At 47.7% G+C, this 26,789-nt stretch overlaps 1 protein-coding gene across 2 annotated transcripts; it reads left to right on the forward strand.

The window, feature by feature from the left end:
• Positions 1-1,804: 1,804 nt before the first annotated feature.
• On the forward strand, positions 1,805-22,068 carry HAS3 (hyaluronan synthase 3). Of its 2 annotated transcripts, XM_040329216.1 has the most exons (4): positions 1,805-1,989; positions 13,422-14,030; positions 19,247-19,348; positions 20,999-22,068. In XM_040329216.1, exons 2-4 carry the CDS (start codon positions 13,422-13,424, stop codon positions 21,926-21,928), a joined length of 1,641 nt encoding a protein of 546 aa, XP_040185150.1. In that variant the 5' UTR covers positions 1,805-1,989; the 3' UTR covers positions 21,929-22,068. The 2 variants fall into 2 exon arrangements, with proteins under 2 accessions (XP_040185150.1, XP_040185149.1); XM_040329215.1 differs by lacking the exon at positions 1,805-1,989 and having other exon boundaries at positions 13,281-14,030.
• Positions 22,069-26,789: the final 4,721 nt, after the last annotated feature.

A 26,789-nucleotide genomic window follows, 5' to 3' on the forward strand; every position in this document is an offset into this window, starting at 1 on the left:
GCCAGGGAAGGCAAGGAGATAGGCAGGTGGCTGGCCAGGATTTGAACATGTGAGCGAAGCTGAATGGGCATGCGCCCGAAACTGAAGAAATATTCCCTCCGCTACGACTAGCAGATGATGATCATCAGAAAGGGCACAGATAATGGGAAAAATACACCCCCTATGCTAGTAGGCACGGCGGAGCGGAGGTGTGTAATTAAAAAAAAAATATTTTAATTTGGCACTGACTGTCTTTGAAATTGCCCCTGCCCCCTATTAAATCCAATCTGGGGACAAAACCAGGGACAGACTTGGTCCGGGGACAGTGTCCTCAATCAGGGGACTGTCCCCTGAAACTGGGGATGTCTGGTCACCCTAGGTTAAAAGCACACCACTAGCGCAGCTAAAACGACGGTAAAGCGCTGCTAAAAATATTCCGTGCAATATCTTATGCTCTGCCCCCCCCCCCCCCCCCTGCAAGCAGCACATGAAGAGAAGTGTGTGGAGGCAGTCAGGGCACATGGGGGCGCTCCCTACCAGGTAGGCAAGCAATGCTATAGGTAGGTGTAAAAGTAGAGGATGGGGGGGGGGGGGGGCAATATAGGAACACATTAGCCAGTCCCTCTATGCCTAGCCCTACTTGCAGGCAGCACATGGTGAGGTGTGTAAGGGGCAATCATGGCACAGGAGGTGGCTCAATGGCAGGGCTTTAGAAGCAGACAGAAGTATGGGTGTTCAGTGTGTGATTGCTCTCCCTGCAGGCAGCACATGGTGGGGTGTGCATGGATCAGACAGCATATAAGGGGAAGAGTTGGGAGTGGAGAGCTCCCTGCCCTGCAGCAGATCTGTGTGTGTGCACTCCCTTATGCCTGGCTCTCACATGGTGAGGGGTTTAAAGGGCAATCATGTCATGGCACATTGTGGGGCTCCCTGCTAGGGTAGGCAAGCAGTAGGTGTGACAGTAGAGGGGGGGCAATATAGGACCACATTATATTAGCCTGCCAGTCCTCTATGCCTAGCCTTCCCTGCTGGCAGCACATGGTGGGATGTGTAAGGGGCAATCATGGCACAGGAGGGGGCACTCTGCCAGGGCATTAGAAGAGAGAAGCAGCAGGCAGAAGTATGGGTGTTCAGTGTATGATTGCTCTCCCTGCTGGCAGCACATGGTGGGGTGTGTAAGGGGCAATCATGGCACAGGAGGGGGCACCCTGCCAGGGCATTAGAAGAGAGAAAGAAGCAGCAGGCAGAAGTATGGGTGTTCAGTGTATGATTGCTCTCCCTGCTGGCAGCACATGGGTGTGTAAGGGGCAATCATGGCACAGGAGGGGGCACCCTGCCAGGGCATTAGAAGAGAGAAGCAGCAGGCAGAAGTATGGGTGTTCAGCGTATGATTGCTCTCCCTGCTGGCAGCACATGGTGGGTGTGTAAGGGGCAATCATGGCACAGGAGGGGGAACCCTGCCAGGGCATTAGAAGAGAGAAGCAGCAGGCAGAAGCATGGGTGTTCAGTGTATGATTGCTCTCCCTGCTGGCAGCACATGGTGGGTGTGTAAGGGGCAATCATGGCACAGGAGGGGGCACCCTGGCAGGGCATTAGAAGAGAGAAGCAGCAGGCAGAAGTATGGGTGTTCAGTGTATGATTGCTCTCCCTGCTGGCAGCACATGGTGGGTGTGTATGGAGCAGTCAGGACACATAGGGGGGAGCTCCTTGGCAGGGAAGGAGAGGAGGTGCCATAGGGTGGGGGTGACAGGAGAAGAGGGGGGACCCAGGGAAGGAGGTCTGTGAGTTCTCTGTAGGTGGTGGGCTGGTGGAAGGGGTGGGAGGGGAGAAGTTAAAGCAACCTGCTGATGGAGGGGGGAGTGAGGCAGGGAGAGGTGAGTGCAGTGTGTGGACTGAGATGCTGCAGGGAGGGAGATGCAATGCTGAGTGAATGGAATCCCAGCACTGGAAGGAGAGATGATCCCTGGAGAAGGAGCTGCCAGTGATCTGATGGTGCATTGATCTGACACGGTGAGTCTGGACTGTACACTGCGGGATCATGTGCTGCATGAAGATCTGAGGATCACTCTACAGATCCATCCCAGGGAATCCCATGCACTGTGACCCCCCCACACCCCTCTGTACACAACCATAGATGGCTGCTATTGTAGTCCTTTTATTCTGCAACCCCATAGTAAACCATTAGTGTCACCCTCCTGTCCTTGTCATCATAGTAGCAAGGCTTTCTTCTCATGTCCCCTCCCCCCCTCTTCTATTGCAGTTATCCTTTCTTGACACCCCCCTACAGAGAAGGTGGGTGATAATAACATGGTGGGGTGACAGCTTCTCTGCTGGTTCCTGTAGTCCCACCACACTTGCTGGAGAGCTGTACATATCACCTGCCTAGAAAAAAAAAGTTTGGACTGTGCAGATCACAGAAGTTTAGAAACTTTGGAGGGGTTTTGTAGGCTGCAGCCACATTTAAAGGGACACGCCGCTTTAAATAAGCGATCGGCTGTTATTTTGACCTTGGTTAAGGCGATCTTATTTTTAGTGCAAGCAGCCAATAGAGTCGCAGCCTGCTCTTTGGTTGTTATGGGAAATGTGTTCTCATTGTCATCCCCCTGGCTGTTCTGACCCACTGTCCTAATAATTGTCCAAGCCACTAAACTGGAACAAGCGTGCAAATCTCAGCAAGCCCTTATTGGTATATTTATTCAGGGTCAGCAGCGGAATATTGATTTCAGAGGATCAGCGTGGCAGCCAGGTAACTAGCATTTTCAGTAAGAGACATTACCGGGGCAGGTTCTTCTAGTGCCCAGGGCAAGGATGCGGAAATGCCCCCCCACTTGTTAATGCATGCTGCCCTGTGTCCATTCTTTGTCCTCTTGCTCCGCTGTGCCCAGGGCAGCTTCCCCTAGAGCTCCTGAATAATTTTTGCACCCCAGCTATAAACATAATGCCTAGAAAAATGCTGCCCTGTGTCCATTCTTTGTCCTCTTGCTCCGCTGTGCCCAGGGCAGCTTCCCCACCTGCCCAGCCCTGGTAAGAGATCTCACCAACGACAACCTACATGTTTCCCTATGACAGATGTCCTTTGATTGCCTTGTGGCTTGCAAATTGGGCTAAGGAGCTCCTGAATAATTTTTGCATCCCAGCTGTATACATAATGCCTAGAAAAATGCTGCCCTGTGTCCGTTCTTTGTCCTCTTGCCCCGCTGTGCCCAGGGCAGCTTCCCCTCCTGCCCCATTCTTGTCCCAGCCCTGGTAAGAGATCTCACCAATGACAACCTACATGTTCACCTATGACAGATGTCCTTTGATTGCCTTGTGGCTTGCAAATTGGGCTAAGGAGCTCCTGAATAATTTTTTGCACCCCAGCTGTATACATAATGCCTAGAAAAATGCTGCCCTGTGTCCATGCTTTGTCCTCTTGCCCCGCTGTGCCCAGGGCAGCTTCCCCTACTGCCCAGCCCTGGTAAGAGATCTCACCAATGACAACCTACATGTTCACCTATGACAGATGTCCTTTGATTCCCTTGTGGCTTGCAAATTGGGCTAAGGAGCTCCTGAATAATTTTTGCACCCCAGCTGTATACATAATGCCTAGAAGAATGCTGCCCTGTGTCCATTCTTTGTCCTCTTGCCCCGCTGTGCCCAGGGCAGCTGTCCCTCCTGCCCAACCCTTGTCCCAGCCCTGGTTAGAGATCTCACCAATGACAACCTACATGTTCACCTATGACAGATGTCCTTTGATTGCCTTGTGGCTTGCAAATTGGGCTAAGGAGCTCCTGAATAATTTTTGCACCCCAGCTGTATACATAATGCCTAGAAAAATGCTGCCCTGTGTCCATCCTTTGTCCTCTTGCCCCGCTGTGCCCAGTGCAGCTGTCCCTCCTGCCCCCTTCTTGTCCCAGCCCTGGTAAGAGATCTCACCAATGACAACCTACATATTCACCTATGACAGATGTCCTTTGATTGCCTTGTGGCTTGCAAATTGGGCTAAGGAGCTCCTGAATAATTTTTGCACCCCAGCTGTATACATAATGCCCAAAAAAGTTGCTATTTTAGTCAGCCAGTGGCTACTTATCACTGTTTGCAGACAAAGGAGTAGATTTAGGTATGAGATACGACGGCGTATCTCCAGATACGCCGTCGTATCTCTGAGTGTGCGGCGTCGTGTATCTATGCGCCTGATTCTTAGAATCAGTTACACATAGATTTGACTAAGATCCGACCGGCGTAAGTCTCTTACGCCGTCGTATCTTAGTTGCAATTTAACGCTGGCCGCTAGGTGGCGCTTCCATATATTTACGCGAGGAATATGCAAATTAGGTCGATACGCCGATTCAGAAACGTACGTCCGCCCGGCGCATTTTTTTACGTCGTTTACGTTAGGCTTTTTCCGGCGTAAAGTTACCCCTGCTATATGAGGCGTATCCTATGTTAAGTATGGACGCCGTTAGTCAAAAACGTCATGTTTTATTTACTTAAACACGCCCACCTCTTCACAATTTGAATTAGGCGCGCTTACGCCGGCAGATTTACGCTATGCCGCCGTAACTTAGGGCGCAGGTTCTTGGTGAATACAGAACCTGCCTCACTAAGTTACGGCGGCGTATCTGAGATACGCTACGCCCGCATAAAAATAAGCCATTCTACGTGAATCTAACCCAAAATTGTTTATAAGAATCTCACTTTTGCCCGTATTATAACCTTATACTGCAAGAAACAATAATTGATTAATTATTAGTATATTGTGCCTCACGTGATTTCATTTCTGCATCTTCCGACTGCTGAATATTCACAGTTAAAAAAAAAAAAGGAAGTACATATGCCAGGATTGTGTATTCATTTGTTCTTTCTGCCAAAAAATCTGGCGTGCCCCTGGTCCTGCCCATGTGGTGTGATACACAACAGCAGCATGGGTTGTAGATGTCCTGTTGGGTCAGCCTGTGGTCTCTTTGTGACACCAGTGAAGAAGGGTTATGTGGTGCCACCTGCACTGCAGCACTGCACAGCCAGAGAGGAGATTGATTGGAAATGCAATAGATCTGTACTGCAGGGGATCATTGAGGAAGGGCAAGCACTGGAAGAAGATCGGGACGTATAGGGGCGATCGGCTCCTATCTGTTATATAAAAGTAGAAAGTTCAAGTTTAAGGGGTTTTCCACTTTTGCGGCGAGCTTTCCTTTTGTTCTGCGACTTGTGCCAGCGAGTGGGAGTGGCCGTCCTCGTATCGTCGCCTTCCGAGGCTTTTTTAGAAGCGCTCAGGCTGACAAAGAACTTGGAGGTGAATCGCAATTTTTTCTGTGACACATCAAAAGCCCTTCTAATTTTCCTGCTGCTGCAAGAAAGGCAAATTCCAGCTGCTGGGAGTTGGGAGCATTCACCTCGCCCCTGCCTTTTATGTAAGCCGCCTGCCTCTACAAGTCATCTTTCCTGTTAGGTCTGTCACATGGAGCAGCATCCTCTAGGGTTAAAATACACAGTGGGGTAGATTCAGATAGGTTAGCGGATCTTTAGATCCGCGTAATCTATCTGATTTACGATCCGCCGGCGCACGTTTGAGAGGCTAGTGCTGTATTCAGAAAGCACTTACCTCAAAACTTGCGCCGGCGGATCGTAAATCCCCCAGCGGAATTCAAATTCTGCGGCTAGGGGGAGTGTAGTATTTAAATCGGGCGCGTCCCCGTGCCGATTTAACTGCGCATGCGCCGACGGCTAAATTTCCCAGCGTGCATTGCTCCAAATGACGTCGCTAGGACGTCATTGGTTTTCGACGGGAACGTAAATGACGTCCATCCGTATTCGCGACCGACTTACGCAAACGACGTAAAAAAATTCAAAACTCGGCGCGGGAACGACGGCCATACTTAACATAGGATACGCCGCATATAGCAGGGGTAACTCTCCGCCGGAAAAAGCCGAACGCAAACGACGTAAAAAAAAAGCGACGGGGGGGGCGTTCGTTTCTGAATCGGCGGATCTCCTCATTTGCATATTCGTCGCGTATACAAATGGAAGCGCCACCTAGCGGCCGGCGAGAGATTGCAGCCTAAGATCCAACGGTGTAAGTCACTTACACCTGTCGGATCTAAGGGAGATCTATACGGAACCTGATTCTATGAATCAGCCTCATAGATCCGACCGTCGGATCTCAGAGATACGACGGCGTATCGTGAGATACGCCGTCGTATCTCTATCTGAATCTACCCCACTGTGCTAGGACCATGCTAAAACATCCCGACCCTTTATCGATTTATGTTTTTCTGCTAACTAAGCTTTAAACGTTGCCTTTAGTAATTCTGCAGACCAGTGGCGTAGCGTGGGTTGTCGGTGCCCCCGGGCCAAGGCAAGTAATTTGCACCCCCCTCGGAGGAGGAGGAGGCACAATTTCCATTTCTTGTGTGCTCCGCCATGTTCGGTCTCTGGCACCCTGTGATTGGGCGTATGGGGTCATGTTGCGGTAGTGCTGGCCTGTCCACGATCGCAGTTTCTCCTGGAGTCCCCCCGCCTCTGCACATGACCCCATTCGCCCAATCACAGGGTGCTGGAGACTGAACATGGCGGCCAGAGCATGGGGACACAGGAAATTAAAATTAGGAAGAGGCAGCCAGTAGTGGCACACACTGGCGCAGAATTTCGCCCCCCCAAATGTTGTGCCAGGGGCCATGGCCCCCTTCGCACCCCCCATGCTACGCCACTGCTGCAGACCGTTTGTAATAAACGGCAGTGTAAATACCGCTTTTTAACCTTTTTCCTAATAGTCACTCGATTGCACAGCTCTGGGTGCTTGCCTTCTTTTATTAAAGTGGTTGTAAACCTCAGACATGAAACATGAACAAAGCATATCCCTCTATAGCAGTGATGGCGAACCTTGGCACTCCAGATGTTTTGGAACTACATTTACCATGATGCTCATCTACAATGCAGAGTGCATTTGCATCATGGGAAATGTAGTTCCAAAACATCTGGGGTGCCAAGGTTCACCATCACTGCTCTATAGTGTGTACTTGTCTCACTCCAGAGCACTAAGTTTCATTTCTGTGTCTGCCGCTTTGTTCCTCTGCTATCAGCATGAATTTCTTTTGACAACTTTTCCTGACACCAAGAGAAAAAAGGTGACAGAGGAGGAGCTCCTCCCTCTTGACAGCCTCAGATCTGTTCCTGTGTGGAGAGGGGTGTTTCCAGAGGCGGTTCGTCCATTAAAGGGATTGTAAAGGTACAATTATTTTCCCCCTAAATAGCTTCCTTTACCTTAGTGCAGTCCTCCTTCACTTACCTCATCCTTCCATTTTGCTTTTATATGTCCTTATTTCTTCTGAGAAATCCTCACTTCCTGTTCTTCTGTCTGTAACTCCACACAGTAATGCAAGGCTTTCTCCCTGGTGTGGAGTGTCATGCTCACCCCCTCCCTTGGACTACTGGAGAGTCAGGACACCCACTAACACACAGCTCTTTTCTCTATCTGCAACATAGAGAGCGCCCTGACTCTCCTGTAGTCCAAGGGAGGGGGCGAGCATGACACTCCACACCAGGGAGAAAGCCTCACATTACTGTGTGGAGTTACAGACAGAAGAACATGTAGTTGAGGATTTCTCAGAAGAAATAAGGACATTTAAAAGCAAAATGGAAGGATGAGGTAAGTGAAGGAGGACTGCACTAAGGTAAAGGAAACATTTTACCTTTTACAACCCCTTTAAGGGCGCGCGGGCGCTGCCCCCCCTCAGATCTGTTCCTGTGTAGAGAAGGATGTGTCCAGAGGCGGGTGCTATCCCCCACCCTCTCCACCCCTATATGCAGTGGATAGATTCATGCATAGCATGAATCTATCCACAGACACCCCCTATTCATGTGTCCGGCCCCTTCCAGGTCATCGTGCATATGAATTAGAGCGGCCATTTTTTTTGTTGAAGAACCTGATTAGAGCCATAGGCTCTAATAATAGGCTATGAATTAGGGTGGATACGAGACGCAGAGCATTGCGTCTGGAGCCCATCCAGGTGTGTTGCAACTGCGAATGAAAATTTGCTGTGTAATGTAAAGGAGCTCAGAGGTGCAGGGTGCTGTGTAATGTAAACGGGCCCAGGGGTGCAGGGTGCTGTGTAATGTAAAGGAGTCCAGATGTGCGGTGCTATGTAATGTAAAGGGGCCCAGAGGTGCAGGGTGCTGTGTAATGTAAAGGGGTCCAGAGGTGCAGGGTGCTGTGTAATGTAGGGGTCCAGAGGTGCAGGGTGCTGTGTAATGTAAAGGGGCTCAGAGGTGCAGGGTGCTGTATAATGTAAAGGGGTCCAGAGGTGCAGGGTGCTGTGTAATGTAAAGGGGCTCAGAGGTGCAGGGTGCTGTGTAATGTAAAGGGGTCCAGAGGTGCAGGGTGATGTGTAATGTAAAGGGGTCCAGAGGTGCAGGGTGATGTGTAATGTAAAGGGGTCCAGAGGTGCGGTGCTATGTAATGTAAAGGGGCCCAGAGGTGCAGGGTTCTGTGTAATGTAAAGGGGTCCAGAGATGCAGGGTGCTGTGTAATGTAAAGGGGTCCATAGGTGCAGGGTGCTGTGTAATGTAAAGGGGTCCAGAGATGCAGGGTGCTGTGTAATGTAAAATGGTCCAGAGGTGCAAGGTGCTGTGTAATGTAAAGGGGTCCAGAGGTGCAGGGTGCTGTGTAATGTAAAGGGGTCCAGAGGTGCAGGGTGCTGTGTAATGTAAAGGGGTCCAGAGGTGCAGGGTGCTGTGTAATGTAAAGGGGTCCAGAGGTGCAGGGTGCTGTGTAATGTAAAGGGGCTCAGAGGTGCAGGGTGCTGTGTAATGTAAAGGGGTCAAGGTTGCTTTGTAATGTAAAGGGGTCCAGAGGTGCAGGGTGCTGTGTAATGTAAAGGGGTCCAGAGGTACAAGGTGCTGGAACCCCACATCCCATCATTAACTGCCGCGCCAGGCTGCTCAGTCTAAAATGCCCGGGCCTGCTTGGAAATGTGATCACTGAGGGGAAGGAAGTTACAGAGCTCAGGAAGTATACTCCCTGTGACCCTGTGAGGTTCTCTCTGAAATCAGGCTGCAGTGAATTACACATGACATTGATAAAGATATACTGTGTGGGCTTTCTGATTGCACTGATTTTATCGGTAATGGTTTCATTTGTCTGGATTTGCAGCGAGTATAGGGCCGTACCCTCCGTCTGCTGTAGCCTCTGTGGAACAGCTGGGGCATTAGTTTCAGTTTATTTAAGCTTTGTAGTGGCTCATCCTACATTTAGAAGTTAAAAGAGGAGCTTTAGACTCTGTGAGATGTAACCTATCATTAGAAGTCCTCCTTGTCCCCCTCCTCATTATTCTGTCCCTTTGATGCTCCTTCGGTTCCCAGGAAGTTCAGTCACCGTATCCGATATACAGGTGTCTTTCCGATTTCCTCCCCGGGGGTTCGGGAACAATTAATTATTCCTGTTTATGAAATAAGCAGAGCGCATGGGACATTGTAAAGGGAATACAATCACTTATTCCTGGTAAACCTTGTACAGACGATCGGATTTTCCGACGGGAATTGTGTGATGACAGGCTGTTGTCGGAGAATCCGGCGGTTTGTACGCTCCATCTGACAATTGTTGTCGCAATTTCCGTCAACAAATGTGGGATAGCATGCTTTAAAATTTTCCGACAACAAACGTGTGCTGTTGGATTTATTTCCCCATATTGATGGGGACATGGGCCTCTTCCCCGCAACCCTGGGAGTGGTTGTGGGGGTCTGTTGTTGGGGGGCTTATCGGAGTCTGAAAGTCTCCTTTAGTCCCCAGATCCTGCCCTCCCATATGTGAATGAGTATGGTGTATATAGTACCCTTACCCATTCACCAAAAAAGTGTAAAAGGTGAAAATAAAACTCGGTACAGATCCATCGTCAAGCTGGAAGGTTTCCCTTCTAAACCCCTTTATTCTTATTTTATTGAAATTTTTACGATTTTACCTAATTTTGTTTTTTAGGGACAAAGGTCATAAGAACATAAATAGGGTCTTCCCTACTCAATGGAAACATTTCAAAGTAAGTGTGAAATGATATTGCAGAGGCTTTGAGGTGCCATCTGGGGTTCTGCTACTCCCATCTGTAGGGCGGAGTCCTCCTGACTGCTTGGCCAGACTTCCTGTCTGCCTGGGTGGAGCTGACGCCAAGTGGGATCCCTGAGCTCTATCCCTGGGATGCATATGAACCCAGCCCACAGGTGTGTAATTAGCATGCCTGCTTCTGCCACAATCAGGTGTATATTGCTAATCCACAGTGTGACATGGGGTCGCCTCTCCACACTGGGTACAAAACAAGTAAGCTGTGGTATAGTGGTCATCTGAATTGTACGTAGATGTTTGTGCGCCGTCATTGGTGTGATTGGGAGGAATTGTGCCCCATCATTGGTGTCATTGGGAGGAATTGCTCCCCATCATTGGTGTCATATGGAGGAATTGTGCCCCATCATTGGTGTCATTGGGAGGAATTGTGCCCCATCATTGGTGTCATTGGGAGGAACTGTGTCCTATCATTGGTGCCATTTGGAGGAATTCTTCCCCATCATTGGTGTCATTGGGGGGAGCTGTGCCCCAGCATTGGGAAGAATTGTTCCCCATCATTTGTGTCATTGGGGGGAGTTTTGCCCCATCATTGGGAGGAATTGTTCTCCATCATTGGTGTCCAGGGCAGGACTCAGGGTGGTGGGTGCCCCTGGGCTTGTTGAGGGGGGGGAGGGGGAGTTGACAGGGATTACATCCATTCGCCGAAGTTGTTGAGCTGGGGGGGGTGCCAAAATTGCCGCAAAATTGCAGGAGGAGGTTGCCGCGATTGCTGTGAATGGGGGGTTTCCGCAATTGGGCCCGGGGCCCCCTATTGTGTGGGCCCATGGGCTTGAGCCCAGTCAAGCCCAATGGCAAGTCCGGCCCTGTTGGTGTCATTGGGAGGAATTGTTCCCCATCATTGGTGTCATTGGGAGGAATTGTTGCCCATCATTGGTGTGATTGGGAGGCATTGTGCCCCATCGTTGTTGTCAATGGGAGGAATTGTTCCCCATCATTGGTGCCATTGGAAGGAATTTTTCCCCATCATTGGTGTCATAGGAAGGAATTTCTCCCCATCATTGGTGTCATTGGGAAGAACTGTGCCCAATTATTGGTGTCATTGAGAGGAATTGTGTCCCAAATGGGCAGATAAAAGCAAGCAAACCACCAGAATCGGCCCCTGGGCAGCAGTTTGGAGAGCACTGGTATAGAAAATGCCATCAAAGGTAAAAAAGTCCATATAGCATACCTAGATGGCCAGCAGTGTGACCATTAAGTTCACCCTGGAAATGAATTGGCAGAGCATGGAGAAGTAGGGGAATTGAATAAATAAATTTAATGTCTTTTATGCCACACTGAAGCCTCTTGTCTGTACTTCTTTTAGTTTGGCGTGGTGACGGTTCCTACTAACACTTGGGGGTTATAGTCTCACTCTGCAGAGGTCTCAGTGTTGTTCTGGCAGTGCCCGGCAATACAAGAGCCGTAGATTGCGTCTCGGATCAGTGTTTTCTGAAAATGAACACTTCCAAAAGTTAATTTGACCTAAATCGCCTGATAATAACACAAGATTGAAGGGATGGCTGCAGGATGACAGGCCCCAGCCTGATGGATAATGTTAGGGTTTCAAGCTGCAATTGTTGTGCGCGGCTCAGTCATTTGAGAAGTCGGCTTTATATACAACCTTTAGATCAGCCTTTGGGATTTTTGTTTCTTCACATGCAGCTCTGAAAGCTCTAATTATGAGCCAAGCAAGAGACTGGCGTTTTCTTCCCAGCAATGCTGTTTATGGGCAGGAGAGGCATTTGATATCTTGCCAAAAGGACATTGTAAAGAGGCTTCCAGTCTACCTGAAGGTTTATCTACTTCCCATTTTGATAATTCAAAGATTAAAGTGCAGTGTCCTCCAGGACAAAGGTTTTCTGTACAGGCCAGCATTAAACTTGGTCATGAGATGAGCCAGGGTCAGTCTTTCGGGGCCGGTAGGTAGTCTTCTGTACAGGCCAGCATTAAACTTGGTCATGAGATGAGCCAGGGTCAGTCTTTTGGGGGCAGTAGGTAGTCTTCTGTACAGGCCAGCATTAAACTTGGCCATGAGATGAGCCAGGGTCAGTCTTTCGGGGGCAGTAGGTAGTCTTCTGTACAGGCAAGCATTAAACTTGGCCATGAGATGAGCCAGGGTCAGTCTTTTGGGGGCAGTAGGTAGTCTTCTGTACAGGCCAGCATTAAACTTGGCCATGAGATGAGCCAGGGTCAGTCTTTCGGGGGCAGTAGGTAGTCTTCTGTACAGGCAAGCATTAAACTTGGTCATGAGATGAGCCAGGGTCAGTCTTTTTCGGGGGCAGTAGGTAGTCTTCTGTACAGGCAAGCATTAAACTTGGTCATGAGATGAGCCAGGGTCAGTCTTTCGGGGGCAGTAGGTAGTCTTCTGTACAGGCCAGCAATAAACTTGGTCATGATATGAGCCAGAGTCAGTCTTTCGGGGGCGGTGGGTAGTCTTCTGTACAGGCCAGCATTAAACTTGGTCATGAGATGAGCCAGGGTCAGTCTTTCGGGGGCGTTGGGTAGTCTTCTGTACAGGCCAGCATTAAACTTGGCCATGAGATGAGCCAGGGTCAGTCTTTCGGGGGCAGTAGGTAGTCTTCTGTACAGGCCAGCATTAAACTTGGTCATAAGATGAGCCAGGGTCAGTCTTTTGGGGGCAGTAGGTAGTCTTCTGTACAGGCCAGCATTAAACTTGGCCATGAGATGAGCCAGGGTCAGTCTTTCGGGGGCAGTAGGTAGTCTTCTGTACAGGCAAGCATTAAACTTGGTCATGAGATGAGCCAGGGTCAGTCTTTCGGGGGCGTTGGGTAGTCTTCTGTACAGGCCAGCATTAAACTTGGCCATGAGATGAGCCAGGGTCAGTCTTTCGGGGGCGGTGGGTAGTCTTCTGTACAGGCCAGAACTAAAATTATCACCTGTGAGGGCAATTTTTTCTATTGTGAGCCCAGGCTGTGTAAGGATGCGCCCCCAAGGGCTCACACGAAATGGGTTAATTGACGCTGAGTATCTTTCAACCCAGAAGAGGAGCAATGCTGGACAATGACGGTGGACTTGAAATTCAGTGCTAGAGCATAGAGTTGGTGAGTAGTGATTTGGGAACTTTTTCTCTTGGATAGAATGGAGTAGGGTTTTTTTTTTTAATCTATTTTTGAATTCTTTGACAATAGCATGATATAAGTTGGACTTCCCCTTTAAGTAAATCTTTCATAGTCAGAACTTTTCATAACTAACTGTATAATTATGACAGTTATCACGTGGAAAGATGTACTTAGCTGACACCGCTGGCAGACACAGCATGTAAACTGTCAGCTATACATGTGGTGACTTGGATGTATCTATGGGTGCGTGCTTCACTGTGCTTAATTCTACTTTGTCTGTTTTTGTCTTGGGGCAGATGCCAGGTCGGCTGCTGACGGCTCTGAAGGTCCTGGGCACAAGCCTCTTTGCCCTGCTGGTGCTGGGGGGCATTCTTGCTGCCTATGTCACCGGATACCAGTTCATACACACCGACCGGCACCACCTCTCCTTTGGACTGTACGGGGCCATCCTGGGACTGCATCTGCTCACCCAGAGCCTTTTTGCTTACCTGGAGCACAGACGGATGCGGAAAGGAAGGCAGAAGTTCCCGACGGGGAACTCTAGAGTGGCGCTATGCATTGCAGCCTATCAAGAAGATCCGGAGTACCTTAGAAAGTGCCTGCAGTCGGTACGGCGGCTCTCCTACCCTCACCTGCGGGTGGTGATGGTGGTAGATGGAAATACAGAAGACGACAGATACATGATGGACATCTTCAGGGAGGTGATGGGATCGGAGGGCACTTGCTGCTACATGTGGGACAATAACTACCATGTCACAGAAGAAGGGGGTCAGGAAGGTGAAAGGGGCGTAGAGGAACTGGTACAGAAGTTTCCATATACCTGTATAATGCAGAAATGGGGAGGAAAGAGAGAAGTGATGTACACAGCCTTCCGAGCCCTTGGGGACAGTGTGGACTACGTGCAGGTAAGAGCTATGATGTGGCATTGCTATATAGTTGGCAATTAAATGTATGTATTTCAGTTGTAAAATGTCAAGGATATAGGGCTTTGGGGGAAATTTACTAAACCTCGTGCAGCTGTTCATGGTAGCCAATCAGCTTCTAACTTCAGCTTGTTCAATTAGGCTTTGACAATAAAACATGGAAGCCGATTGGTTCCTTTGCAGAGCTGCACCAGATTTTGCACTCTTCAGTTTTAGTAAATAACCCCCTTCATGTTCATTGGGGCTAGTGTGGGAATCATGGGCCACCCAGCCTGGGCTGTAGCACATGGCATTTGAGTGTACGCTATTGTGTACGTTTGAGTGGGGTTCCATGGTGGCAACTCATAAAATTAGAATATCATCAAAAAGTTAATTTTATTTCAGTAATTCAATCCAAAAAGTGAAACTCATATATGTTATATAGATGCGTTACACACAGAGTGATATATTGAAGCATTTATTTCTTTAAATGTTGATGATTAATGCTGATGCCGCGTACACACGATCATTTTTCAGCATGAAGAAAACGTTGTTTTTCAAAAACGTCATTTAAAATGATGGTGTGTGGGCTTTACATCATTTTTCAGTTTCTGAAAAACGACAAAAAAAAAATTCGAACATGTTGCATTTTTTAACGTAGTTTTTCGGGTTGTAAAAAATGATCGTGTGTGGGCTAAAACGACTAAATAAACCCGCACATGCTCAGAAGCAAGTTATGAGACGGGAGCGCTCGTTCTGGTAAAACTGACGTTCATAATGGAGTAAGCACATTCATCACGCTGTAACAGACAGAAAAGCGTGAATCGTCTTTTACTAATACGGAATCAGCTAAAGCAGCCCAAAGGCGAATAGAACTTCCCCTTTAAAGTGCCGTTGTACGTCACCGCGCTTTGCTAGATCATTTTTTAAAAACTATGGTGTGTAGGCATGATGAAGTTGGGAAAATGTCGTTTTTTTAGACATGCTGAAAAACAACGTTTTCTTTAATGCTGAAAAATGATCGTGTGTACACGGCATTACAGATAGTGAAAACCCCAAATTCTGTATCTCAGAAAATTAGAATATTACATAAGACCAATAAAAAAAAAGGATTTTTATTGCAGAAATTTTGGCTTACTGAAAACCACGTTCATGTACAGTATAGTATGCATTCAATACTTGGTTGGGGCTCCTTTTGTGTATAGTACTGCATTAATGGGGCGTGGCATGGAGGCGATCAGCCTGTGGCACCGCTAAAGGTGTTATGGAAGCCCAGGATGCTTTGATAGCGCCCTTCAGCTCATCTGCATTGTTGGGTCTGGTGTCTCTCATCTTCCTCTTGACAATAACCCACAGATACTCTATGGGGTTTAGGTCAGGCGAGTTTGCTGGCCAATCAAGCACAGTAATCCCATGATCATTTAACCAGGTATTGGTACGTTTGGCAGTGTGGGCAGGTGCCAAGTAGGGTGACCACGTGTCCCGGATTGCCGCATTTTACAGGTCTGTCCTATGAGGTTGGATGATTGCTCCTTAGCTTTGCTAAGGAAACCTATTTTCTTATGCTGGTTTCTGGATGGAATGATAATTTCCATAAAGAGAAACATTCCTTACTTATCTCCATGTATGGCCAAGTTTAAATAACTATTTTATTTTGAATCTCCACTTCCCTGCATTCAAGTATTAAAGGGGTTTTAAAGGTAAAAAAAAAATCCCTAAAATAGCTTCCTTTACCTTAGTGCAGTCATCCTTCAATTTTGCTTTTAAATGTCCTAATTTCTTCTGAGAAATCCTCACTTCCTGTTCTTCTGTCTGTAACTACACACCGTAATGCAAGGCTTTCTCCCTGGTGTGGAGAAAGCCTCTTGAGGGGGCGAGCAGGAGTGTTAGGACACCCACTAACACACAGCTCCGTTCTCTATCTGCAAAGTAGAGAGTGTCCTGACACTCCTGCTCGCCCCCTCAAGAGGCTTTCTCCACACCAGGGAGAAAGCCTTGCATTACTGTGTGGAGTTACAGACAGAAGAACAGGAAGTGAGGATTTCTCAGAAGAAATAAGGACATATAAAAGCAAAATGGAAGGATGAGGTAAGTGAAGGAGGACTGCGCTAAGGTAAAGGAAGCTATTTAGGGAAACATTTTTTACCTTTACAATCCCTTTAAGAGTATTCTGCTTCAACCCCCAGCTGTTTGATCCTTGGTGGAGAGACATACCTGATCTGTCACTCCTTCACTAAGGTCAGGGATTTTGTATCCTTGGCTCCTGCCTTACTTTACAAATAATCTTATTTTTTTGCTGACCACTTTTAGGTTGTACCAGTTGTAGGTTTTCTTCTTATGGTGGTTTCTGGGTTCTCCTCCACTTTATTGATCTAGTAACCTTTCAGATGGCAGTCTCCCCCTAGTGGTGTGACTTGTCCTGTTCTGAAACATTAAATTAATTTTTGGTGCCTTTTTTTTTAGCAATTTCCATACTGTCCCATTTTTTTCACGAGTCCTTTTGCAAGTTCTTCCTTTTCTCAAAAGATTTCCATATTTATTGGATCTCTCAGCGGCTGTTGCCCGTCCCTCTTTTGCAATGCTTTTTTTTTATTGAATGTCTTACATGTCAGCAATTTATTATATGCCTGTGTCCCTCAATAGAACATGAAGAAAATAAGATTTCTCTTTCGTTCATTGACGGACACAGCACTTTAAATCTTGACCTTAGGGTTATATCGCCACCTTCAGGAGAGGACTAGGCAGAACATGTTAAAATGTTAAAACAGCAAAAAACTGTACAGTACCGCCCAGGGGGCAGTCCTACTGGCTATAATCCCTCACTCTGCATCCAGAGGCTCAGTTTTTTTCTGCCTAGTGTAGGAGAAGGACCTGGCTCCCGGTGGGGACCATTAGTCCTGGAATTTTTTTCTGATTTTTGATTCCTGTGATCTTCTATCAACAGCCGGGCTGGGTGACAGGCTGAATAATATAGATCCTGGTAGTTTCCCCAGTCCGGCCATCGAGCGTGAGCAGGCCTTAGCTACGCGCTGGGTTGGCCACAACATACCCCGTCTGATCCAGGGGTGGCCGGCGAGCTATATGCTCCGGGGCACACATGTGACTGGGCTACTGCTGTCCGTGTCACAGTGTGCCGTGGCCGACAGCAACTCCGTAGTGCGCGGGTGATGGGTCTGTCTTGAATGCGTCCAGCAGTTCCCACGGGAGGGGTAAGTATGGTTCCACCTGTTTTTTGGCAGGATGGAGCAGCTGGGCATCCCCTGGGAGGTCGACTAGGGGGTCTATTTTTTCATAAAGTAATATTTTTCATAAAGTCTATTGTTGGGACATACTCTGTGATTGGCCTTAAAGTGGTTGTAAAGCTCAGACATAAACAATGAACAAAGCATATCCCTTTATAGTGTGTACTTGTCTCAATTAAGAGCACTAAGTGTCATTCATGTCTGCTGCTTCCTTCCTCTGCTATCAGCATGAGTCACTTCTGACAAGTTTTCCTGACACCAGGAGAAAAAAAGTGACACGGAGGGGAGCTGCAGAAGATTGACAGCCTCAGCTCTGTTCCTGTGTGCTGTGTGAAGGGGGGAGTGTCCCTTTCCTCCAATCAGCTCTTGGAGCTCTCCTTACTAGGTTCTGCAGAGTGTAACTTCAGCTCTCTGTCTACTTTTTTCTGAAGACTCACACAAGCTTTAAAAAAACTACTTTGATAAACTGGTACAACTTATGTAGGAGGATTTGTTTAATCCTTGGCGGCAGTCACTTCCCTGGGTATATGTAAGGATTTAAGACCAAATTAAGAACCAATGACTTACAAAACTAAGGCATGACGGCTGTAGGCCGTGTTAGGCTGGCTTAAAGCCCAAATTCACCTACAGGGGGAAGTTCAGCTTTCCTCCCCCCCCCCCCCCTCGCTCTACCACATTTTTTTTTGGGGGGGGGGGGTAGGTATGTGATTTTGACAGATACCCGCTCCCACTTCAGTTCAGATTGTGGCGATCTGAGCGGAAGATTGTCCCTCCTCCCCCCCCCCCCGCAGCCTCTTGAGACAAAGCACAGGTCCCAGAAGGTTGGGGGGACCAAACATGGGGCACAGCGTGGCTTGCGCATGCTCCTCCACTCTGCCACCAAACAGTGGCTCACGTGGTACCTGAGGAGCCAATCACCAGGCCTGAGTGCTGTAATAAAAGGGGGGGGGGCAGGGAGTCACCTTTCGGAAGGTTGAATCTTGCACAGGACTTTGGGAAGGCTGAACTGGTGGATTAAAGTAAAGAATGTGGACAGGGTAGGAGTACCTCTCCACTGTACATGGGATATGAGGTACATCTGCAACTCAATGTAGTATTTTTTTCCTGCATGTTTGATACTGTATACCAGGGTTTGACAAATTTGCTTGGAATCTAGGAGCCAGCTAAAAAAGTTAGGATCCAGAAAACGCGCCCCGTCCCGACGAGCTTGCACGCAGAAGCGAACACATACGCGAGCAGCATATGTAAACGGTGTTCAAACCACACATGTGAGGTATCGCTGCAATTGGTAGAGCGAGAGCAATAATTCTAGCCCTAGTCCTCCTCTGTAACTCAAAACATGCAACCTGTAGATTTTTTTAAACGTCGCCTATGAAGATTTTAAAGGGTAAAAGTTTGTCGTCATTCCACGAGCGGACGCAATTTTGAAGCGTGACATGTTGGGTATGAATTTACTCGGCGTAACATTATCTTTCATAATTTAAAAAAAAAATGGGGATAACTTTACTGTTGTCTTATTTTTTAATTAAAAAAAGTGTAATTTTTTCCCAAAAAAATGCGCTTGTAAGACCGCTGTGCAAATACGGCGTGACAGAAAGTATTGCAACGATCGCCATTTTCTTCTCTAGGGTGTTAGGATAAAAAATATATATAATGTTTGGGGGTTCTAATTAGAGGGAAGAAGATGGCAGTGAAAATAGTGAAAAATTACATTAGAATTGCTGTTTAACTTGTAATGCTTAACTTGTAATACCAACGGCCACCACCAGATGGCGCCAGCTCACACAAGGAAGAGCTGGGGACTTCACAAGCCAAGTCCACCTTCCAAACCAAGTCGCCAGGATGCTATTTCTAGTCGCCATGGCGCCCTGGCGACCGGGATTTGTCAAGCCCTGCAGTGTATACATTTGATTTCAGAATACGTAAAAACAGAACATCTCCACATATTTATTTTTTACCATTTCAACTTGTTTGTAGGTCTGTGATTCTGACACTGTGTTGGACCCAGCATGCACTGCAGAAATGCTTCGGATTTTGGAGGAAGACCCAAAAGTGGGTGGAGTCGGAGGAGATGTACAGGTAAATATTAAAACCTTTTTTTTTCGATTGAATGGCTAGTGCAGGTAAAATGTATATTCAGTTTTAGAGGCATTTGCAATGGTAAGGTATATGTATCTGACTTCCCAAATCAGCTCACTTGCTGAGACCAACATAATGGGTGGGTATGGCTCTCCAAGCTTACAGAGGAAGTAAACCCTGATGGGGTTTTACTTCCTCTTTTTTTCCCCTGCAAAGTAAAAGCATAGAAAGGAAGAAAAAATCCTGGACAGCCACACACTGTTGAAGGCATCTTTATTGATATCTTATGTGGCCGATGAAATCCAATACAGTCACTTTATGTTTCAGAAAACAGGAAAAGCGACTGTATAAAGGTGCTTAATCATGATTAAGCACCTTTATACGGTGTGAAACCCATCGGCAGCCCTGCAGTGATATGGAGACAGGTAATGGCCAACTTCTCCTTCACTCGTCTTCATACACAGAAACAGAGAGGACCAGATCGCCTCCGCCGCTGCCAACAGCTCCGGTAAGCGGCGGAGGGCACCGGAGAGTGGTGGGAGGGGGGTCCTCTCCCGCTGTCAATAAAAGTGATCTTGCGGTGTATCTGTGGCAGAGACCACTTTTATCTTGTAGCGAACTGCCCGCTGAAGAAGAGGATACAAGGGTTATGGTAGCTAGTTGCTACCATAACAACGGTATTCCTCTTCAAACAGAGGACGTAAAACTGCGGCGGGCGGTCCGTAAGTGGTTAAAATTATATATATATATATTATAAGTATCATTTTAAACGATTGCTTTTCAATAAAAGTTGGATTATGTACTAGGCTGGTGCGCCCTCTTTTGTTCGTGTTTCATAGGTTGGGGGGGTTGCCGTGTGTACTGTTGGTGAATTGGTGAGAGGGACGCACTGGATACCTTCGCTGCCGTTGTGCTATTGCTGGGTGTCCGTTGCTCCACCATACTTTTAGGCCTTGTACACACGAGAGGATTTATCCGCGGAAACGGTCCTCCCGACCGTTTCCACGGATAAATCCTCTGGCGGATTTTGATCTGATGGTTGTACTAACCATCAGATCAAAATCCGCGCGGAATTCCCTCCGCGGTGACGTGTCGCGCCGTTGCCGCGATGATGACGCGGCGACGTGCGCGACGCTGAAATATAAGGACTTCCACGCATGCGTCAAATCATTACGACGCATGGGAGGGAGGGAATTGGACGGATTGATCCGGTGAGTCTGTACAGACCACCGGATCAATCCGCTGGACTGGATTCCAGCGGATAGATTTCTTAGCATGCTAAGAAATTTTTATCCGCTGGAAATCCATCGGCCCGAAAAATATCCGCGGATAAATATCCGCTGGGTCGTACACACCAGCGGATCTATCCGCTGAAACCGATCCGCGGATAAATTCCAGCGGATAGATCCTCTCGTGTGTACGGGGCCTCAGGGACAGGTGGGCTTCCTTCAGGCATACCTTCTCCCAATCTATCCATTATTATATATGTGCTCTAACTTTGAAGACTATAGCACACTAAAAACTGAAGACAAATACGTATTTTCATAGCAACCGGAATCACTGGAATGTGATTGGCTAACCCAGAAACTTTAGGATTATTTTGTTTCATTGCCTCCACTCTAAATGACGTCTCTTTTGATTTCCTTCCAGATCTTGAACAAATATGATTCCTGGATCTCCTTCTTGAGCAGTGTGCGTTATTGGATGGCATTTAATGTGGAGCGAGCGTGCCAGTCATACTTTGGCTGTGTGCAGTGCATTAGCGGCCCGCTGGGGATGTATCGGAACAGCCTTTTGCAATATTTCCTGGAGGATTGGTACCACCAGACCTTCTTGGGACAGAAATGCAGCTTTGGAGACGACCGACACCTCACCAATCGCGTGCTTAGCATGGGTTTTCGGACTAAGTACACAGCGCGTTCCAAGTGCCTGACAGAGACCCCTACCAAGTACCTGCGTTGGCTTAACCAGCAGACACGGTGGAGCAAATCTTATTTTCGGGAGTGGTTGTACAACGCTCTGTGGTTCCACAAACATCACCTCTGGATGACCTACGAATCAGTGGTGACCGGTTTCTTCCCATTCTTTCTGGTGGCCACCGTGGTGCAGCTTTTTTACCGTGGCCGCATTTGGAACATCATGCTTTTCCTCCTAACCGTTCAGCTCGTCGGCATTGTGAAGGCCACCTATGCGTGCTTCCTCCGTGGCAACGTTGAAATGATCTTCATGTCTTTGTATTCTCTTCTCTATATGACAAGCCTGCTGCCTGCCAAAATGTTTGCCGTGATCACCATCAACAAGTCTGGCTGGGGAACCTCAGGACGCAAAAATCTTGTAGTTAACTTTATGGGGGTAGTGCCAGTATCCGTCTGGTTCTGCGTCCTTTTGGGTGGTCTAGTGTACACAGCCTACTGCCAAAGTCAGGACCCCTTCACTGACACAGAACTGCTGTTCCTGGTAACGGGAGCAATACTGTATGGCTGTTATTGGCTAGCGCTTCTAAGCTTGTACGTGGCGATTGTTGCCCGCCGCTGTGGCAAGAAACAGGAGCTTTATAACCTGGCATTGGCAGAAGTGTGAACGGGTGAGGTCTTGTTTCAAATGACACTGCAAGAGTGTTCCAACGACAGGACCAGCCAAAAGTTTACCTTGCACGACCTACCGGGGTCAAAGACAGTGGAAGATTGAAGTCACCAGGGACATTTTTATCACCAGCAAAGTCTAACAGAGACAAGACTACACTATGCATACATATACCTCAGGCAGATCAGAAGAAGAGCAAGTTGCCAAAGCAATATGAGCCATACCTGGCACAGCCTTAACATACTTGGTATTATCGGTTTGGTGCCACCGAAAAAAAGCAATCACTGTGAGCAAGCTCCGAAGGGCCTTGCACAACTACATCAACAGGAATGGGGGTTCTTAAACTTAATCCAATCTTCTCTTTGAAGGTCAACTCAAGCCACAACGTTTGTGTGTATGTTTCAGTTTTGGGCAAAGTAGGAACGGTTAGGGCCTCTAGGAGGTATTTATCACCAGGGGTGGACTGACAACTCATGGGACCCCCTGGGCAATAGGAGATTATGGGGCTCCCGGGCTTATAGATGGCCACCACGCCAGGAGGCAGGGCAGCTAAAATCTCAGGCATTTCACATCAAAAGCATGTCCGTTTCGGACATATCCGGGACAGATGTAAAAAAACACAGATTTTTACATACTGTCCCTGGTTTTATTGAGCCTGGCAACCCTGATGGGGCCCTCGGGCACTGCCCGAGAGTCCCAATGGTCAGTCTGCCCCTGTTTATCACTGTATCCCTGTTTGGGAGATTTCCCAAGATGGGAAATGATGGAAATCTCTCTAACAGGTTCACAGACTTTGTAAGTATCAAATACTTACCGTAATTTTCCTTTCTCAACGTCAATCCATGGCAGCATACATGTGATATAGCCCCGCCCCTATCTCCACCTATATCACCTGTTTGAATCTATAAGGCCGGAATCACACTAGTGCGTTGCTTTTTTGAGCTGCGTTGTCGTTGCAGATTTCTCTAGAGGGTGTTCTGCAGATCAACTGCGGTTTAGCTGCAGATCAGGTGCGAATTTGGAGACCTGGGAGAACTTCCGGGTGAGAGGAGAGTGGGGGAGAATTGTATTGAGCTGAATGAGAGAAACTCCTGCAGAGAACTGAACACATGTGCGAATTAGATGCGTACCCATAGAAGATAATGGGACTAAATTCGCACCGCAAGACATAAAAACCGCATGCGGTTTGGAGGCAATACGCAGTGCGGATGCATCGCACATATGTGAACCAGCCTCATTGAAAACAATGTATTTTGAAATGTCCTGCGAATTAGATGCGGTTTAAACCGCACTCAATTCGCATAGGTGTGAACCTGGCCTAAAGGAAAGCTAGAGAAACCTCTCCCATTCTCCGTAAAAATAACTAGATACAAAAAAAAAAGGGATGCTACCAAGGTGTGCTGCCAATGCCATGGATTGGCATCAGGAAAGGAAAATGACGGTAAGTATTTGATACAATTTGCCTGGCGCCAACATGGCGGCATACATATGATAAGTAATGAGCTAAACAGGGAGGGCTAAAATGTATAATCAAACTTTATTACAATGGACATGGAAGCCTGGACCATCATTCCGTTCAAAGTCTATTGCACTACTTTACCAGTTAAGATGGAACTTGTCTCGGGCACTTCTCCATTGCGCTACACAAAAAAAAAAAAAGCCGCATGCACAAAATTTTTATGCACTGACAGCTAATTCATTTTGAATGGGCTGCCATATGTAATGTTTCTCAAGGCACGAAAATGCGTGCGTTGTGGGTGCAGTGCATCTTGGTGTGAAACTGTGAACCAGCCTAACACAAAGTGACCCTTTCCTTATTTCATGCAGGACAAAGCAAAACTTGGCTCCATCCCTTCCACTTCACCATTCCGGACTCCCACACTGCTCCAAAGTATTAAAGTGGATGTAAACCCCCCCATACACCTAGTGAAGTGAACAGCCTCAGATGATACACAGAGATGAACCAAATCTCCCTACATAGGTTTTACATGTATATCAGCTGTCTTCACATTTATATACTGTTTAGAAAGTTGAGATAGTGTTAGGAATTTTTCTCTTCCTGGTTAACACAGAGTGTGATGTCTGGGCATACAGCTAAAATTGCTGATTGGAGGAAAGGCACACGCCCCCTCTCATCAAAGGCTGAAACTCTCAGAGGTGTTTAGTAATAGGACCTGCTCCCTGCTAATCTATTTTAGCAACCCCCCTCGGACTGAAGATTCAGGCTGCTTTTGTCTAAAGTGTCCAAGAATTTGTCAGGACTAGGGATGAGCTCTGGCATTTTTTTTCGCACAGTCCATGTGCAGAGCCCGCCAGGAAGTCTGCACGGCGCTGCGCAGGCAGGGAGACATTGTCCCGATGCTCGGCTGCAGAGATCGGGAAATGTCTCCCTGCCTGTGGTTAGCGCAGCGCCGTGCAAGACTTCCTGGAGGGCTCTGCACGTGGACCTTGCGAAAAAACGCCAGAGCTCATCCCTAGTCAGGAGTTAACAGAGGAACGGTTCAGGAGAGAGCTAAGGGACTTCGCTCTTTGAAGAGAGATAACACAACACTGCAGATATATGTGTCCAGCTCAAATCTCATGAATCAGGGTTTACATCCACTTTAAAAGAAATTGCACTGTGCAATATGAAGTGCTTGTGAGAGGTGTGAACAGCAAAACGCCTCGTATGATTCAGTGGAATAAATTGCATGTAATGAATTAAACCGTTCCACAAAAAGTATCAATCCAGGAGAACAATGCTCAGGGTTGCGACACATCCATCTCATCCTGACGTCTTATCCCAGCATTGCTCTGGCTGCTTCAGGGATTGCGTTCTATTAAGCTTAATACATGTGGGAGGATTTAATAGGATTTCACAAGTGTCCTCCCCATTGCATTGTGATTTCTGATCAACCCAATTATCCGTGATGGATTGCAGCACTGCACAGTCTTGCAAATCAACAATGTCAGAAATCAAAGTGATTGAGGAACAGGTTTGTGCGACTATCTGTGTCACCCTACAATTATTCATTTGTGGAGGGAATCGAAATACTGCCATTGAACTTAAAGGGGTTGTAAAGGTAAATGTTTTTTCACCTTAAGGCATCCTATGGTAACGCCCACCCCCCCCGAGCCCCCGTTTTACTTACCTGACCCTTCAAAAGTCCCAGGCGCGTCCACGTGATCCTCTTCGGTTCCCAGCCTGGCCGTTGATTGGCTAGGCTGGGCGGATTGATAGCAGCGCAGCCATTGACTGGCGCTGCTGTCAATCACAGCGGATGACGCGGCGCGCCAGGGGGCGGGGCCGAGTGATACACTCGGTGGCTATGCCCGCCGCTGTATCACGGGAGCGCCCTCGCAAAAGCTCTCTACCATGCAAGCTTGCTCGCATGAAGGTGGAAAGCAATTGCGAGGAGGCTGAGGGACCCCAGAAGACAGGATTCGGGGGCCACTCTGTGCAAAATGAGCTGCACAGAGTTTAGTGACCCTTTAGTGACCCTTTAAAGTAGATCTATAGACACAACTTTTTTATTTTGGATACAGTAAGGAATGCTTATAAGGGATGCCAGATTTGTTTTTGCTATTTATGTCCCATTGAAGAGATTTCCCTTTGCTTCCTGTCCCATAGCCAAACAGGAAGCGAGGGGAAATCCCTGCTATTTAAAGCAGAGTTAAAGCCGATTTCTTTTTTTTTTTAAGTCAGCAGCTGCTGACTTTTAAAATAAGGACACTTACCAGTCCAGGGAGCCCACAATGTCCTCACCCGAAGCCGACCTGTCCCTCAGCTCCCAGGTGGAGGCGCCACATCTTCAGTAAGGGAATCAGGATGTGAAGCCCGTTGCGGCTTCACAGCCTGGTTCTCTGCTGCGCATGTGCGAGTCGCGCTGCGCGTTCTGAGTGGTCCCTACTGTCTTCTGGGACCTGTGTGTCTCCCAAAAGAGGGGCCGGACATTGTGTATATCGCCATGGATACTGCCGCGATCTTTCACCGGAAGTGGGAGCAAATACCTGTATTAGACAGGTATCTGCTCCCCCCCCTCGAAAGGTGCCAAATGTGACCCCAGCAGAGGGGAGGAATCCGGTCAGCGGGAATTCCATTTTTTGGTGGAACTCTGCTTTAAGGGAATTCCTTGGAGACCCCCAGGTCACCAGAACTAATGTCCCCATTGGAAGATTTCCCCTCCATTACTTTTCTGGGGACAACCCAAAGTTTGGGATTTTCTTTTACTTTCACTTTCAATGATAAAGAAAAACAGGACAAATAGAGAGGAGGAATCTCCTTAAAGTGATATTAAAGGTTAAATTATTAAATACCAAACATGTCATACTTACCTCCACTGTGCAGTTCGTTTTGCACAAGGTAGCCCCCGAACGTCCTCTTCTGGGGTCCCATGGCGGCTCCTCCCCGCATTAGATAACCCCCTCTGGGAAACTCTCTCCCGAGGGGGTTACCTTGCGGGCGGGCTCCCGTGTCATACACTCGGCGTCCATAGACGTCGAGTGTATGACTTGGCCCCGCCCCCCCCCGACGGCCACGTAATTGGATTTGATTGACAGCAGCGCTGCTATCAATCTATCCAATGAAGAGCCGAGAAGCAGCGGAGAGAGCGACGTGGGATCTGGCCAATGGAAATTCGGGGCTCATAGGATGCATTAAGGTGAAAAAACATGATAGTTTACAACCCCTTTAATAGGTGCGCAGAAAAGCAATAATAACTGATAAGAAGTCTAATCGCTCTACATTCTATCGAAAACTAAAATAAATGTTTTGCCTTTAGTTATGCTTTAAGCTGGCCATACATCCGATTTCTCTTGTTGACATGAGAAATCATTCAATTCCCCCATCCCTAGAGAACGTGGATGGACAAATCTTCCG

The sequence above is a fragment of the Rana temporaria genome, chromosome 11 (assembly GCF_905171775.1).
Source record: "Rana temporaria chromosome 11, aRanTem1.1, whole genome shotgun sequence".
NCBI classification, from domain to species: Eukaryota; Metazoa; Chordata; class Amphibia; order Anura; family Ranidae; genus Rana; species Rana temporaria.

Coding starts and splice junctions, on each gene's coding strand:
- HAS3 (XM_040329215.1), top strand. CDS start 13,365: ATGGGTGCGTGCTTCACTGTGCTTAATTCTACTTTGTCTGTTTTTGTC. Junction 14,031..19,246: donor ACAGTGTGGACTACGTGCAG/GTAAGAGCTATG, acceptor ACTTGTTTGTAG/GTCTGTGATTCTGACACTGT. Junction 19,349..20,998: donor GAGTCGGAGGAGATGTACAG/GTAAATATTAAA, acceptor ATTTCCTTCCAG/ATCTTGAACAAATATGATTC.